General features: G+C 38.0%; 1 protein-coding gene across 1 annotated transcript in view; it reads left to right on the top strand.

The window, feature by feature from the left end:
* PTPRZ1 (protein tyrosine phosphatase receptor type Z1) overlaps positions 1-18,216 on the top strand; it is a 198,544-nt gene that overhangs the window by 161,087 nt on the left and 19,241 nt on the right. The window contains exons 17-20 of the mRNA XM_037837758.1: positions 10,765-10,847; positions 12,168-12,302; positions 13,343-13,477; positions 14,396-14,559. Coding sequence (XP_037693686.1) covers positions 10,765-10,847; positions 12,168-12,302; positions 13,343-13,477; positions 14,396-14,559 — 517 coding nt within the window. The remainder of the gene's footprint in view (positions 1-10,764; positions 10,848-12,167; positions 12,303-13,342; positions 13,478-14,395; positions 14,560-18,216) is intronic.

Below are 18,216 nucleotides of genomic sequence, written 5' to 3'. Positions count from 1 at the left end.
GGTTGGGTTCCTTCTTTCCCTCGTTTATTTCTTGGCTGGTCTCTCTCTTTTTCAATGAGCAGCCATCTGGTTGTTTTCTTTAATGCAAGTTTATCTATTTTCTTCCTATGCAGTTACAATTTCTACCATCTTCTCCCAGCACCATGTGTTTACTTCTAATCCCTCTTTGCCTTTCTGTGTCCCTTTATCTCTTGAAATCATCTTCATTTTCTTCCCTTTTTCCCTCTAAAACTTCTGTTCATATCCTCATATATCCACTGTGTCTCCCTAGCTCCATATAAATAAAGTATTACCTGCTTAGTTATTTAAATTCTGGCTCCATTCTAGTTTCTGGAGGCTACTGAAGCTGCACTCTTCTCCCTTTTATTATTTATCACCTCCTCTTAAATGGTTTGCATAGATGCCACCTTCCTTTCACAGGGTTTACACCCAAGTTTTCTTTTATTTGTTTTTTTTCTTAGTAAAAGGCTCTGCTATATGTTTGTCTTCCTCAACTGAAAAAACTATCCTGACTGCATATAAAAACTCAGTTGCTTCTTCAACAGAGTGACGATGCTGTTAGACTATTCTCTGTACAAGCTAAAATAGAAAACATCCACCTGGTAATTAAGAAAGGGAAGGAAATTAGCATTTATTGAACACCTACTATGTGCCTGACACCGTGACTACATTGTTTCCTTTAATCCTTGAAATTACGTGGCAAGAGGCGGGGCAAGATGGCGGATTGGTGAGCTGTATGTTTTAGTTACTCCTCCAGGAAAGTAGGTAGAAAGCCAGGAACTGCGTAGACTGGACACCGCAGAGCAATTTGACTTTAGGCATACTTCATACAACACTCATGAACACATCGAACTGCTGAGATCAGCGAAATCTGTAAGTTTTTGTAGCCAGGGGACCCGCACCCCTCCCTGCCAGCCTCAGTCCTGTGGGAGGAGGGGTCGTCAGTGCTGGGAAGGAGAAGGGAGAACTGCAGTGGCAGCTCTTATCAGAAACTCATTCTACTGATCCAAACTCCAACCATAGATAGACTGAGACCAGACACCAGAGAATCTGAGAGCAGCCAGCCGAGCAGAGAGGAGACAGGCATAGCAAAAAACAGCAAGAAAAACTCCAAAATAAAAGCAGAGGATTTTTGGAGTTCTGGTGAACATAGAAAGGGGAAGGGCAGAGCTAAGGCCCTGAGGCTCATATGCAAATCCCGAAGAAAAGCTGATCTCTTTGCCCTGTGGACCTTTCCTTAATGACCCTAATTGCTTTGTCTCTTAGCATTTCAATAACCCATTAGATCTGTGAGGAGGGCTCTTTTTTTTTTTTTTTAATCCTTTTTTCTTTTTCTAAAACAATTACTCTAAGAAGCCCAATACAGAAAGCCTCAAAGACTTGCAATTTGGGCAGCTCAAGACAAGAGCAGAACTAAGAGAGCTCTGAGACAAAAGGCAATAATCCAGTGGCTGAGAAAATTCACTAAACACCACAACTTCCCAAGAAAAGGGGGGTATCCACTCACAGCCATCATGCTGGTGGACAGGAAACACGCCTGCCCATCACCAGCCCCATAGCCCAGAGCTGCCCCAGACAGCCCAGTGTGACGGAAGTGCTTCAAATAACAGGCATACACCACAAAACTGGGCGTGGACATTAGCCTTCCCTGTACCCTCAGCTGCTTGTCCCAGAGTTGGGAAGGTGGAGCAGTGTGAATTAACAAAGCCCCATTCAGCCATCATTTCAGCAGACTAAGAGCCTCCCTACACAGCCCAGCAGCCCAGAACCGCCCTGGGGGGACGGCACTCACCTGTGACATAGCACAGTCATCCCTCAACAGAGGACCAGGGGGTGGATGGCCTGGAAGAGGGACCCACTTGCAAGTCTCAGGAGCCATATGCCAATACCAAGGACTTGTGGGTCAGTGGCAGAGACAAACTGTGGCAGGACTGAACTGAAGGATTAGACTATTGCAACAGCTTTAAAACTCCAGGAACACAAGGGAGATTTGATTTTTAGAGCCACCTCCCTTCCCTGACCACCCAGAAACATGCCCCATATACAGGGCGGGTAACACCAACTACACACGCAAGCTTGGTACACCAATTGGACCCCACGAGACTCACTCCCCCACTCACCACAAAGGCAAAGCAGGGGAGAACTGGCTTGTGGAGAACAGGTGGCTCGTGGACGCCACCTGCTGGTTAGTTAGAGAAAGTGTACTCCACGAAGCTGTAGATTTGATAAATTAGAGATAAAGACTTCAATTGGTCTACAAATCCTAAAAGAACCCTATCAAGTTCAGCAAATGCCAAGAGGCCAAAAACAACAGAAAATTATAAAGCATATGAAAAAACCAGGCGATATGGATAACCCAAGCCCAAGTACCCAAATCAAAAGATCAGAAGAGACACAGCACCTAGAGCAGCTACTCAAAGAACTAAAGATGAACAATGAGACCATAGTACGGGATACAAAGGATATCAAGAAGACCCTAGAAGAGCACAAAGAAGACATTACAAGACTAAATTAAAAAAATAGATGATCTTATGGAAATTAAAGAAACTGTTGACCAAATTAAAAAGATTCTGGATACTCATAGTACAAGACTAGAGGCAGTTGAACAACGAATCAGTGACCTGGAAGATGACAAAATGGAAAATGAAAGCACAAAAGAAAGAATGGGGAAAAAAATCAAAAAAATCGAAACGGACCTCAGGGATATGATAGATAATATAAAACGTCTGAATATAGGACTCATTGGTGTTCCAGAAGGGGAAGAAAAGAGTAAAGGTCTAGGAAGAGTATTCAAAGAAATTGTTGGGGAAAACTTCCCAAATCTTCTAAACACCATAAATATACAAATCATAAATGCACAGCGAACTCCAAATAGAATAAATACAAATAAACCCACTCTGAGACATATTCTGATCACATTGTCAAACACGGAAGAGAAGGAGCAAGTTCTGAAAGCAGCAAGAGAAAAGCAATTCACCACATACAAAGGAAACAGCATAAGACTAAGTAGTGACTACTCAGCAGCCACCATGGAGCTGAGAAGGCAGTGGCACGATATATTTAAAATTCTGAGTGAGAAAAATTTCCAACCAAGAGTACTTTATCCATGCCTCTTTGTTGCTCAGATGTGGCCCTCTCTCTCTCTCGCTAAGCCAACTTGAAAGGTGAAATAACTGCCCTCCCCCCTACGTGGGATCAGACACCCAGGGGAGTGAATCTCCCTGGCAACGTGGAATATGACTCCTGGGGAGGAATGTAGACCTGGCATCGTGGGACGGAGAACATCTACTTGACCAAAAGAGGGATGTGAAAGGAAATGAAATAAGCTTCAGTAGCAGAGAGATTCCAAAAGGAGCCGGGAGGTCACTCTGGTGGGCACTCTTATGCACACTTTAGACAACCCTTTTTAGGTTCTGGAGAATTGGGGTAGCTGGTGGTGGATGCCTGAAACTATAAAACTACAACCCAGAACCCATGAATCTGGAAGACAGTTGTATAAAAATGTAGCTTATGAGGGGTGACAATGGGATTGGGAAAGCCATAAGGACCACACTCCCCTTTGTCTAGTTTATGGATGGATGAGTAGAACAATAGGGAAAGGAAACAAACAGACAAAGGTACCCAGTGTTCTTTTTTACTTCAATTGCTCTTTTTCACTCTAATTATTATTCTTGTTATTTTTGTGTGTGTGCTAATGAAAGTGTCAGGGATTGATTTAGGTGATGAATGTACAACTATGTAATGGTACTGTGAACAATCGAAAGTACGATTTGTTTTCTATGACTGCATGGTATGTGAATATATCTCAATAAAATGAAGATTAAAAAAAAAAAAAGAAAACATTTGAGCAGCAAAAAAAAAAAAAAAAAAAAAAAAGAGTACTTTATCCAGCAAAGTTCTCCTTCAAATTTGAGGGAGAGCTTAAATTTTTCACAGACAAACAAATGCTGAGAGTATTTGCTAACAAGAGACCTGCCCTACTGGAGATATTAAAGGGAGCCCTACAAGCCCCTAGCTAGACTGACAAAATCAAAAAGAGAGAAGACCCATATAAACAAAATAATGAATGAGAAAGGTGACATAACTGCAGATCCTGAAGAAATTAAAAAAATTATAAGAGGATACTATGAACAACTGTATGGCAACAAACTGGATAATGTAGAGGAAATGGACAATTTCCTGGAAAAATGTGAACAACCTAGACTGACCAGAGGAGAAATAGAAGACCTCAGTCAACCCATCACAAGCAAAGAGATCCAATCAGTCATCAAAAATCTTCCCACAAATAAATGCCCAGGGCCAGATGGCTTCACAGGGGAATTCTACCAAACTTTCCAGAAAGAACTGACACCAATCTTACTCAAAATCTTTCAGAACATTGAAGAAAATGGAACACTACCTAACTCATTTTATGAAGCTAACATCAATCTAATATCAAAACCAGGCAAAGATGCTACAAAAAAGGAAAACTACCGGCCAATCTCCCTAATGAATATAGATGCAAAAATCCTCAACAAAATACTTGCAAATCGAATCCAAAGACACATTAAAAAAATCATACACCATGACCAAGTGGGGTTCATTCCAGGTATGCAAGGATGGTTCAACATAAGAACATCAATCAATGTATTACAACACATTAAAAATTCAAAAGGGAAAAATCAAATGATCATCTCAATAGATGCTGAAAAAGCATTTGACAAAATCCAACATCCCTTTTTGATAAAAACACTTCAAAAGGTAGGAATTGAAGGAAACTTCCTCAACATGATAAAGAGCATATATGAAAAACCCACAGCCAGCATAGTACTCAATGGTGAGAGACTGAAAGCCTTCCCTCTAAGATCAGGAACAAGACAAGGATGCCCGCTGTCACCACTGTTATTCAACATTGTGCTGGAAGTGCTAGCCAGGGCAATCCAGCAAGACAAAGAAATAAAAGGCATCCAAATTGGAAAAGAAGAAGTAAAACTGTCATTGTTTGCAGATGATATGATCTTATATCTAGAAAACCCTGAGAAATCGACGATACAGCTACTAGAGCTAATAAACAAATTTAGCAAAGTAGCGGGATACAAGATTAATGCACATAAGTCAGTAGTGTTTCTATATGCTAGAAATGAACAAACTGAAGAGACACTCAAGAAAAAGATACCATTTTCAATAGCAACTAAAAAAATCAAGTACCTAGGAATAAACTTAACCAAAGATGTAAAAGACCTATACAAAGAAAACTACATAACTCTACTAAAAGAAACAGAAGGGGACCTTAAAAGATGGAAAAATATTCCATGTTCATGGATAGGAAGGCTAGATGTCATTAAGATGTCAATTCTACCCAAACTCATCTACACATTCAATGCAATCCCAATCAAAATTCCAACAACCTACTTTGCAGACTTGGAAAAGCTAGTTATCAAATTTATTTGGAAAGGGAAGATGCCTCGAATTGCTAAAGACACTCTAAAAAAGAAAAACGAAGTGGGAGGACTTACACTCCCTGACTTTGAAACTTATTATAAAGCCACAGTGGTCAAAACAGCATGGTACTGGCACAAAGATAGACATATAGATCAATGGAATCGAATTGAGAATTCAGAGATAGACCTTCAGATCTATGGCCAACTGATCTTTGATAAGGCCCCCAAAGTCACTGAACTGAGTCATAATGGTCTTTTCAACAAATGGGGCTGGGAGAGTTGGATATCCATATCCAAAAGAATGAAAGAGGACCCCTACCTCACACCCTACACAAAAATTAACTCAAAATGGACGAAAGATCTCAATATAAAAGAAAGTACCATAAAACTCCTAGAAGATAATGTAGGAAAACATCTTCAAGACCTTGTATTAGGCGGCCACTTCCTAAACTTTACACCCAAAGCACAAGCAACAAAAGAAAAAATAGATAAATGGGAACTCCTCAAGCTTAGAAGTTTCTGCACCTCACAGGAATTTCTCAAAAAGGTAAAGAGGCAGCCAACTCAATGGGAAAAAATTTTTGGAAACCATGTATCTGACAAAAGACTGATATCTTGCATATATAAAGAAATCCTACAACTCAATGAAAATAGTACAGACAGCCCAATTATAAAATGGGCAAAAGATATGAAAAGACAGTTCTCTGAAGAGGAAATACAAATGGCCAAGAAACACATGAAAAAATGTTCAGCTTCACTAGCTATTAGAGAGATGCAAATTAAGACCACAATGAGATACCATCTCACACCTATTAGAGTGGCTGCCATTAAACAAACAGGAAGCTACAAATGCTGGAGGGAATGTGGAGAAATTGGAACTCTTATTCATTGTTGGTGGGACTGTATAATGGTTCAGCCACTCTGGAAGACAGTCTGGCAGTTCCTTAGAAAACTAGAAATAGAGTTACCATTCGATCCAGCGATTGCACTTCTCGGTATATACCCGGAAGATCGGAAAGCAGTGAAACGAACAGATATCTGCACGCTCATGTTAATAGCAGCATTATTCACAATTGCCAAGAGATGGAAACAACCCAAATGTCCTTCAACAGATGAGTGGATAAATAAAATGTGGTATATACACACGATGGAATACTACACGGCAATAAGAAGGAACGACCTCGTGAAACATATGACAACATGGATGAACCTTGAAGACATAATGCTGAGCGAAATAAGCCAGGCACAGAAAGAGAAATATTACATGCTACCACTAATGTGAACTTTGAAAAATGTAAAACGAATGGTTTATAATGTAGAATGTAGGGGAACTAGCAATAGAGAGCAATTAAGGAAGGGGGAACAGTAATCCAAGAAGAACAGATATGCTATTTAACGTTCTGGGGATGCCCAGGAATGACTATGGTCTGTTAATTTCTGATGGATATAGTAGGAGCAAGTTCACAGAAATGTTGCTATATTATGTAACTTTCTTGGGGTAAAGTAGGAACAGGTTGGAAGCAAAGCAGTTATCTTAGGTTAGTTGTCTTTTTCTTACTCCCTTGTTATGGTCTCTTTGAAATGTTCTTTTATTGTATGTTTTTCTTTTTTGTTTTTTGTTTTTTTCTTTTTTAATTTTTGTTTTTTCCATACAGTTGATTTAAAAAGGAAAAAAAGGTAAAAAAAAAAAAAAAAAAAAAAAAAAAGAAGGAAAAAAATATATAGTGCCCCCTTGAGGAGCCTGTGGAGAGTGCAGGGTTATTGGCCTACCCCACCTTGATGGTTGCTAACATGACCACAGACATAGGGGACTGGTGGTTTTATGGGTTGAGCCCTCTACCATAGGTTTTACCCTTGGGAAGACGGTTGCTATAAAGGAGAGGCTAGGCCTCCCTATAATTGTGCCTAAGAGCCTCCTCCCAAATGCCTCTTTGTTGCTCAGATGTGGCCCTCTCTCTCTAGCTAAGCCAACTCGAACGGTGAAATCACTGCCCTCCCCCCTACGTGGGATCAGACACCCAGGGGAGTGAATCTCCCTGGCAACGTGGAATATGACTCCCGGGGAGGAATGTAGACCCGGCATCGTGGGACGGAGAACATCTTCTTGACCAAAAGGGGGATGTGAAAGGAAATGAAATAAGCTTCAGTGGCAGAGAGATTCCAAAAGGAGCCGAGAGGTCACTCTGGTGGGCACTCTTACGCACAATTTAGACAACCCTTTTTAGGTTCTAAAGAATTGGGGTAGCTGGTGGTGGATACCTGAAACTATCAAACTACAACCCAGAACCCATGAATCTCGAAGACAATTGTATAAAAATGTAGCTTATGAGGGGTGACAATGGGATTGGGAAAACCATAAGGACCACACTCCCCTTTGTCTAGTTTATGGATGGATGAGTAGAAAAATAGGGGAAGGAAACAAACAAACAAACAGACAAAGGTACCCAGTGTTCTTTTTTACTTCAATTGCTCTTTTTCACTTTAATTATTATTCTTGTTATTTTTGTGTGTGTGCTAATGAAGGTGTCAGGGATTGATTTAGGTGATGAATGTACAACTATGTAATGGTACTGTGAACAATCGAATGTACGATTTGTTTTGTATGGCTGCGTGGTAAGTGAATATATCTCAATAAAATGAAGATTTAAAAAAAAAAAAAAAAAAAGACATAATGCTGAGCAAAATAAGCCAGGCACAAAAAGAGAGATATTGTATGTTACCGCTAATGTGAATTCTGTGAAAAATGTACAATGTTTTATACTGTAGAATGTAGGGGACCTAGAGATACCAATTAGTGGAGGGGGAATGATAATCTAATAAGAACAGATAAACTATGGAGGGTAATCTCAATGTTATGGGAATGCTCAGGAATGATTATGGTTTGTAAACTTTCTTGGATATAGTAAGATCATGTTGGAAGCAATAGAGTTATTTTAGGTTTTTTTCTCTTATTCCTTTGTTTTCTTAGGGGTTGTTAATTTTCTTGGGGTATGGTAGGAACATGTTGGAAGCAATGTAGTTATTTTAGATTATTTGTTTTTCTTACTCCTCTGTTTGGACATGGTTTATTAATTTTCTTGGGGTATGGTAGGAACATATTGGAAGCAAAGTAATTATTTTAGGTTATTTGTTTTCCTTAATCCATTGCTTTGTTTGAAATGTTGTGGGGTTTTTTTGGTTGTTGTTTGCCTGTTTGTTTTTAATTTTTTGATAAACAAAGTTAAAAAATTGAAAAAAAATCAGTAGAAAAATGGGAGTAAAAACTAAATGACAGATAGGGTGGGATGGGGGGGATGGTTTGGGTATTCTCTTTTCACTTTTATTTTTTATTCTTATTCTGATTCTTTCTGATGTAAGGAAAATGTTCAGAAATAGATTGTGGTGATGAACGCATAACTATATGATCATACTGTGAACAGTTGATTGTATACCATGGATGACTGTATGGTTTGTGAATATATTTCAGTAAAACTGAATTAAAAAAAAGGGAGCCCTACAGACAGAGAAACAAAAGAAAGGAGAGAGAGACTTGGAGAAAGGTTCAGTACTAAAGAGATTCGGTATGGGTACATTAAAGGATATTAATAGAGAGAGGGGAAAGATATATATGACAAACATAAACCAAAGGATAAGATGGCTGATTCAAGAAGTGCCTTCACGGTTATAACGTTGAATTTAAATGGATTAAACTCCCCAATTAAAAGATATAGATTTGCAGAATGGATTAAAAAAAATGAACCATCAATATGTTGCATACAAGAGACTCATCTTAGACACAGGGACACAAAGAAATTGAAAGTGAAAGGATGGAAAAAAATATTTCATGCAAGCTACAGCCAAAAGAAAGCAGGTGTAGCAATATTAATCTCAGATAAAGTAGACTTTCAATGCAGGGATGTTTTGAGAGACAAAGAAGGCCACTACGTACTAAGAAAAGGGGCAATTCAACAAGAAGAAATAACAATCATAAATGTCTATGCACCCAATCAAGGTGCCACAAAATACATGAGAGAAACACTGGCAAAACTAAAGGAAGCAATTGATGTTTCCACAATAATTGTGGGAGACTTCAACACATCACTCTCTCCTATAGATAGATCAACCAGACAGAAGACCAATAAAGAAATCAAAAACCTAAACAATCTGATAAATGAATTAGATTTAACAGACATATATAGAACATTACATCCCAAATCACCAGGATACACATACTTCTCTAGTGCTCACGGAACTTTCTCCAGAATAGATCATATACTGGGGCATAAAACAAGGCTCAATAAATTTAAAAAGATTGAAATTATTCAAAGCACATTCTCTGACCACAATGGAATACAATTAGAAGTCAATAACCATCAGAGACTTAGAAAATTCACAAATACCTGGAGGTTAAACAGCACACCCCTAGACAATCAGTGGGTTAATGAAATTACGTGACAAGGTGGTTAATAACAGCCCTATTTCAAGATCAAGAAAAATCACCTAGGAAATTTACCCAGTAACAGCATCTAAAAATAATAGAACCAAATACAAGCCTAGGACTGCCTGTCATCCAAACCCCTCTTTCCATTGCTATATATCTACTTCCCTGTGAAATCACCATACCAAAGTCACAGTAGTACTAATATCCCAAAACAACTCTTTAACATTGTAATGGTTTGGTCTGTATTCATAAACAGTCTGCTTGGGGAAACCACCAAGTTCCCTTATAGTAACACTTTCCTTTCTCATTATGTAGTTCCTCCAAATAAATATAGTTTCTCTGTAGAACTGAAGTTAATCCCTAACTCCTTAATTCAACATATTTGAATTACCATAAATGTGTTAGTTTTCATCCACTTTTATATAGTGCTGTTGGATCCACTTCCTCTCTGCCTAGGCAACTATTATCTTGCCTCCCTTGGCAGTAGTTCCTCCTTAAGGCTCTTTCCTTGAAAAAGCTGCCTGTTGCAACCATTCATATACTTCCTAGGAAACCTTCTGCTTCCTTCTCTGCTTCCTCTTCCTCCATCAGCTTCCTGTTTAGGGTGTATATACTGCCGTCCTCCCTGGCTTTCTGAGCCACTAATCACTCTTTTCCTTGGGCATCTCTCTATTCTTCATAGCCCCTTATTACTTTCTGTGTATATCCTATTTTCATCTTCTACATATGAAAACTTCTTGAAGGCAGAGACTTTTGTTATATTTACCTTTTGTCATCTCTGCATCCCCAAAAAGCCTGTTATAGTAAATGATATTTGCATTGATTTTAATTGTATTGGTTAAATTATTATGCAAATATAAATGACCCTTATGCTGAAAAGTAGTCCAAGCTGCAGTGAAATATTTTCTTTTTTTTTTATTACAGATGATCATAGCAGGGTTAAACTTGCACAACTTGCTGAAAAAGATGGCAAACTGACTGATTACATCAATGCCAATTATGTTGATGTAAGAATATTTTAATGGAAAATTTTATGGAAATTATAAGTCAATGGATTTATTATACCATAATGCCATACATATGCTAGTGCTTAATATGTTATTTGATAGATAATAAAAAATGCAAATCAGCAGTAAGTAATTTTTAAGAGATCCAGGGATTAAGACTTTCAGACTGAATTAAACTCAAGCAATTATGCTTGGTTTATCTAGCTCCTGAAGGAGGATATATTCTGGTTAGAAATGTATGTCAAGGTAGAATATGGATATTCAGATGGGTTTATAATTCCTGCTGACAAAGAGCAGGACCAGTACCTATTTTGAATATCTCGCAGCTCCTGGCACAGTGCTGCACAGATAGAAGACGATCAGTGCATACTGATAGATGATAAATTCACATGCTAGTGCTGGTTAAAAGACGACAGGTGATTACTAATCCAGTTATCAGCTTTTGATATTCTTGAGTACTCCTTGGGTACCAAAGCTTTGTAGAATGTATAGGAGCTTTCTAGAAACTAGACCACTCACTAACTTACTGGTTTTTAAGTTTGATCAACTGAAGTTCAACAGCACCAAGTTCTTTCCCTGACATTGACCTCTCAGTTTAGTTGCCTTCAGGTTTATGTACTGTGAAACTCTGAATTCAAAAAAGTGAGTACTGAATATGAGCGAAAAATGGGCAACCACTTCACATTTCCAGAGGATGCAGTTTCTATGCCAGAAAGAACATGGGCTTTGGAGTTGAAACTGGTTTTGATCTCAGCTCTGCCACAGGCTAGCTGTGGAACCTTGAAAAGTCACGTAACTCCTCTAAGCCCGTTTACATGAAATCAAGCGTGATGCTTCCATCCTGCATAGATTAAGGATTAGGGCTAGTATTTGTGAAACAACTTGGTCAACAGTTGGTGCTCAGAGACAGGTAACTGTTAATGATTAACACTGCTCAGTACCACCAAGAGTGCAAAGAGGTCACACCACAAGAGATTGCCCAACTGTTGTAGACAACTTAACCCCCATGCCTCAAACACATTTCAAAGCATTAAGGACCAAATACAAAGCGTAGTAAGTAGACTTAGATTAAATGTACTTGGATTAAAGATGCAGAGAATTGTGGTTGTGTCAAAGCAAAAAGAGCTCTTTTTTTTTTTTTACAAAAATTACAGTTAAAGATGAATTGGACATTTGTCTATCAAGTTTTTCTAGCTTTGCAAGTTTATTTTTTATGATTTTATTTTGTAGAAAAGTTTACTGACCTTAAAAAATATAGGTATTGTACAGTTAAAAATAGCACTGTGAATCTTTTTATGCACATTTGTCATCATTTTTCAGGGCTACAACAGACCGAAAGCTTACATTGCAGCCCAAGGCCCTCTGAAATCCACAGCCGAAGATTTCTGGAGAATGATATGGGAGCATAATGTGGAAGTCATTGTCATGATAACAAACCTTGTGGAAAAAGGAAGGGTATGTAGATAATCTGTAATGTCAACCCCCAAATAGCAATCAAAGGTGCTATAAATTGCTGTTTATACAGTCAGCATTAGGAAACAGCAAAAGTTGTGAAAGCTAATCAGTATTATTTTCTTCTAAGCATGACATCCAAAGGGGAACTATTAACATCGTGGGTCAGAAAGTTCACTATAAATCAAGCTGTTTTTTAAATGCATTCTTCATTCATGCTGTGAGAAAAAGTAAATGAGACTCATTGAAAAACAGACTAGAGTGAAATAGATTTTAATTCACAGGACCTAAATTCTAATCCTGGATCTGTAGTGGCTTATTTATGTCTGGCCTCACTTTCTTCATCTGAAAGGGGAAGTTGGGATTAGATCATCTCAAGTGTCTTTCAGTTTGTGGTTCTATCCCTGGTCTCCTCTACAACTAATTTGCAATTGCTTTGTGAAAAAAGAAAATATTTAGAGAAGTGAGGAAGTCCATTCCTGTCACCATCTCAGACCTTTACTGACATCAAGGATGACTTTTACGTTGAGCATTTGGAAAATAAAAATAGCTTCTTTGCTATTTTAATTTCTTATGTCAAAGCAAATACTATGCAGTGGGTTAGCTTGAACAATGGGAATTTATTGGCTCAACTTTTTGAGGCTAGTAGAAGTCCAAAATCAAGACATCATCAAGGTGATGCTTTCTTCCAAAAGACTGGCATTCTGGGGGTGGCTGATGATGATCGTTGGTCCTTGGCTTTTCTGTCACATAGCAATGTACATGGCTTCCTCTCCTGGCTTTTCCTTTCTCTCCCAGGTTCTGTTCACTTTCAGATTTCTGATTTTTCCCTCTATGGCTTTCTGTCTCTGACATTCACCGTAATGCCCTCAGTAATAGGATTAAGACCCATCCTGATTCAGTTGGGCCACACCTTAACTGAAGTAACCTCATCAAAAGGTCCTATTTACAAGAGTTCACACCCAGAAGAATAGATTAAGTGAAATAACATGTTTTTTAGGGTACCTAACTCCAAGGCACCACACTTACTTTCTCTTTTGCAGAGAAAATGTGACCAATACTGGCCTACCGACGGTAGTGAAGAGTATGGGAACTTTCTGGTCACTCAGAAGAGTGTTCAAGTGCTTGCCTATTATACTGTGAGGAACTTTACTCTAAGAAACACAAAGATTAAAAAAGTGAGTCAACAAACAATGACTATCAGCAATTGAGTGATGCATTTGATCCTTTTTTTTTTTTTTTTTTTTTTGAGTGAATGGGTGTTATAACCATGACAGGGTAAAAAAATATATATTTGTAGGTAGTAAAACTTCTTATCATAGGTATACCCCAATCCTTAAAATTTCTTCCGTGTCTCTAAAACCTAGCTTTGGAGCTAGGTTGGCCATAGTGCTGATGCTTGCAATGAACCAACAAAAATTCTTGCCCATGTGCTGAGTGATAACTGCATGGTGTCTCAGTCCTGACAATCCCAACATCTGACTGAAAAGAATGGATATTGAAATAAGGGAAGTATTCCAACCCAGCTCCTGAAGGACTTGGGTCAGCGCAGCCCCAAGATCAAAGAACACTAGGCATAGAGTCAGACATGGGTTTATTAGGACGTACAAGCCAGAGAAGATTCTTCCCAGTGGCAGCCATTCAGGAAATGGAAGCAGTGCTCTGCAAGGGTGGGGGTGCAAAGGGACAGCTCATAAGGGTTTAGGACAAAGACATTCCATAGGGTATGAGAGCAGAGTTTTAGCAGAGTCTTGTGACAAATCTGGAGATTTGTTATCAACAGTGACAAGGAGAGGGGAGTTTCAATGCTTTATGATACCATCTGTACATACTTTCTTCCCTGAGGAGGTCTGATGACCTTCAACTTCTGTCCCGGTCATACAAGCTGCTTCGTGCTGTGGGGCCTTATTCCCCATTCGAGTGGGGAAGCCCAGGCCCTGGGTTCCCACAGGAAGAAAAGAAAAAACTACAATGATGACAATGTACTTTTTCTGCCTCTTTATGGATCACCAACATCAAGCTATGAATCCTGAGTTGATGTTATTCACTCTCAGTATGTGTGTGTTTACTGTTATCGGTTGTCTAAACTCTCCCAGGGCTCCCAGAAAGGAAGACCCAGCGGACGTGTGATCACACAGTACCACTACACTCAGTGGCCTGACATGGGAGTGCCAGAGTATTCACTGCCAGTGCTGACCTTCGTGCGAAAGGCATCCCATGCAAAGCGCCACGCAGTGGGGCCCGTTGTTGTCCACTGCAGGTGAGTCTCAGAGATGCGTTTCTGAACCCATTCAATTGCTGGCACCAATGGAAAAGAAATCAGTGGAACAAAGATTGTGCCCAATTTGGAAGATTTCATGAAGTAAGGGAGATGAAATTATGTCTATTTTCATAAGTATTGATCACTGGGAAATGCCAGATTCAGAATATGATTGGTGAATATTAATATAACCTTGTATTTTTACAATGTTTATTATTCTATTTGATTGTTGTATTGGATTTCAATTTATTACCTTGTGAGGCACTTGGAGCAATGTTTTGTCATTAAATCAACATGCATTACAATATATAATGCCATGACAGAAAAATGCTTGAAACACAACTCCTGCCCCAGGAGTTAACAGTGTATTGTAGAGCTATTGTGCCAGGCTACTGTTAGAGAATTGAAGCACACAGAGTGTGAGGGATTGGCAAAATACGTATGTGTTATTTTTAAACAATTAAAGACCAATATCCCTTTCTCCTTTCTCCGAGTTTTTCTGACATATCATACTGAATGTTCAGTTCATTTTTTTGTCTCTTTTATTAGAGAAGATGTTACAGAAAAATCATAGCTAGAATACAGAGTTCCCATATACCACTCTATTACTAACATCTTGCATTAGTGTGGTATATTTGTTACAATTCATAAAAGAACATTTTCATAATTGTACTATTGACTATAGTCCCTCATTTATAATGAGATCACTGTGTTGTATAGTCCTATGTAGTTTTTTAAAAATTTTTATTCTAGTAAAATGTATATAGCCTAAAATTTCCCCTTTTAACGATATTTAAATATAAAATTCAGTGGTGTTAATTACATACACAACATTCTGTCACCACCATCACCATCCATTACCAAAACTTTTCCATCACCCTGAACAAATTCTTCACCAGTTAAACATTAACTCCCCATTCTCTACCCCAACCCTGTGCCTTAGTAACCAGTATTCTAGTTTCTGACTATGAATTTGCTTATTCTAGTTATCTCATATAAGCAAAATCATACAGTATTTGTTCTTTTGTGTCTGGCCTACTTCACTCAATATTACATCTTCAAGGTTCATCTATGTTGTCACATATATCAGCACTTCTTTCTTTTCCATGGTTGAAAGATATTCCATTGTATGTATATACTGCATTTTGTTATCCATTCATTGGTTGATGGACATGGGTCGCTGCCATCTTTTGACAATTGTAAATAATGCCGCTATGAACATCCATTTGCAAATATCTGTTCAAGTACCTGCTTTCAGTTCTTTTGGGTATATACCTAAAAGTGGAATTGCCAGTTCATATAGTGATTCTATATATAACTTTCTGAAGAAACATTAAACTGTTTTCCACAGCAGCTGTGCCATTTTACATTGCCAGCAACAATAAATGAGTATTCCTATTACTTTGCATCCTCTCCAACACTTATTTTCCATTTTTTCCATTGTAGCCGTTCTAATGGGTATGAAATCATGCCTCATTGTGGTTTTGATTTGCATTTCCCTGATGGCTAATGATGATGCTTTTTTATCCATTTTGCCAAACTCTGCCTTTTGACTGGGGAATTTAAGCCATTTACATTTAAAGTAACTACTGATAGTGCAGGGCTTTCTTTTGCCATTTTGCTGTTTTGTATTTGTAAGTTCTATGCCTTTTTTGACCCTCAATTCTTCCATTAATGCCTACTTCTATATTTATTTGGTTTTTTTTTTTTGTTGTACCGTTTTGAGGCACTTCTCATTTCTTTCTGAATATACTTTTCATGTACTTTCTTTGTGGTACCATGGGGTTTAAATTTAACATCCTAAATCTATAACAGTCACATTTGATTTGATATCAGCTTACCTTTAATAACGTACATATACTGTTCCCATGCCCCCCACCCCCACCTTCTTTTTGTACTTGTTACAAATTTTATCTTTGTACATTATATGTTCAGAACCATCAATTTATCATACTTTTTATGCATTTGCATTTTAGCATCTGTATGCAGCAAGAAGTGGATTTATAAAACAAACAATATAATATGATAGTACTGGCATTTATAATTACCCATATGGTTACCTAATAAATGATACAATATGATAATATTGACATTTATAATTACCCATATGGTTACCCTTTCCATAGGTATTTATTTCCTTATGCTGCCTTGATCCACTGTCTAGTGTCCTTTCCTTTCAGTCTGAAGAATTTCCTGTGGCATTATTTGTAGGTTAGAGGACAGATTCCCTCAGCTTTTGTTTATTTGGGAATGTTTTCATCTCTCCCTCATTTTGTTTTTAAAATCAGTTTCATTGAGATATATTCACATACTATACAGTCATCCATGGTGTACAATCAGCTGTTCACAGTACCATCATATAGTTGTGCATTCATCACCCCAATCTATTTTTGAACATTTTCCTTGTAACAGAAAGAATCAGAATAAGAATAAAAAATAAAAATAAAAAAGAACACCCAAATATCCCCCCCATCCCACCCCATTTTTTGTTTAGTTTTTGTCCCCATTTTTCTACTCATCCATCCATACACTGAATAAAGGGAGTGTGATCCAGAAGGTTTTCACAATCACACTGTCACCCCTTGTAATCTACATTGTTATATGGTTGTCTTCAAGAGTCACGGCTACTGGGTTGGAGTTTGATAGTTTCAGGTATTTACTTCTAGCTATTCCAATACAATAAAACCTAAAAAGTATTATCTGTATAGTGTGTAAGAATGTCCAGAGTGACCTCTCAACTCCATTTGAAATCTGTCAGCCACTGAAGCTTTATTTCATTTCATTTCATCTCCCTCATTTTTGAGAGAACATTTCGCTGGTATAAAATTCTTGACAGTTGTTTCCTTTCAGTACTTGAACTATTTCGTGCCGCTGCCTTCTTGCCTCCATGGTTTCTGATGAGAAATTAGCACTTATTGAGATTTCATTGTACGTAACTCATTGCTTTTCGCTTGAAGCTTTAAGATCTCTTTCCTTGTCCTTGGCATTGGACAATTTGATTACTGTGTTTCTGGGCATGGTTCTCTTTTGATTTATCCTGTTTGGGCAAATTCAATGGGCTTCTTAAATATGTATATTCATATCTTCTGTTAAATTTTGGAAGTTTTCTCCCATTATCTCTTTGAATATTCCTTCTGCCTCTTTTTTTTTTCTCCTTTAGGACTCCCATAATGCATATATAGATACACCTAATGGTGTCCCACATGTCTCTTATGCTATGTTCATTCTTTCTTATTTTTTTTATCCTTCTGATCCTCAGGCTGAATCATTTCAGTTGTTTTGTCTTTGAATTCACTGATTTTTTCTTCTGCCACCTCCAGTCTGGTGATAAAACCATCTAGGGAATTTTTCATTTCATTTACTGTGTTCTTCAACTCCAGTATTTCTCTGGAGACACTTCCATATTGTTCACTCATTGTTCTCCCCATATCTTTTATTTCTTTCTTTGTATTTTCCTTTATCTCCTTAAATATGTTGAGGACCATTATTTTGAAGTCTCTGTCCAGTATGTCCAAAATCTGGTCTTGTTCATTGATGTTTCTGGATTTTTATTGTATTCCTTTGAATTAGCCATCGTGTCCTGTTTCTTCATTTGTCTTGTAGTATTTTGTTGTATGCTGTACATTTTTACATTTTAAAGTGTTAACTTTGGGATTT

This window comes from Choloepus didactylus, chromosome 5 (assembly GCF_015220235.1).
Source record: "Choloepus didactylus isolate mChoDid1 chromosome 5, mChoDid1.pri, whole genome shotgun sequence".
Classification (NCBI taxonomy): Eukaryota; Metazoa; Chordata; class Mammalia; order Pilosa; family Megalonychidae; genus Choloepus; species Choloepus didactylus.
The sequence above is the reverse complement of the archived record's forward strand: the minus strand, read 5'-3'. Positions and strand labels throughout refer to the sequence as shown.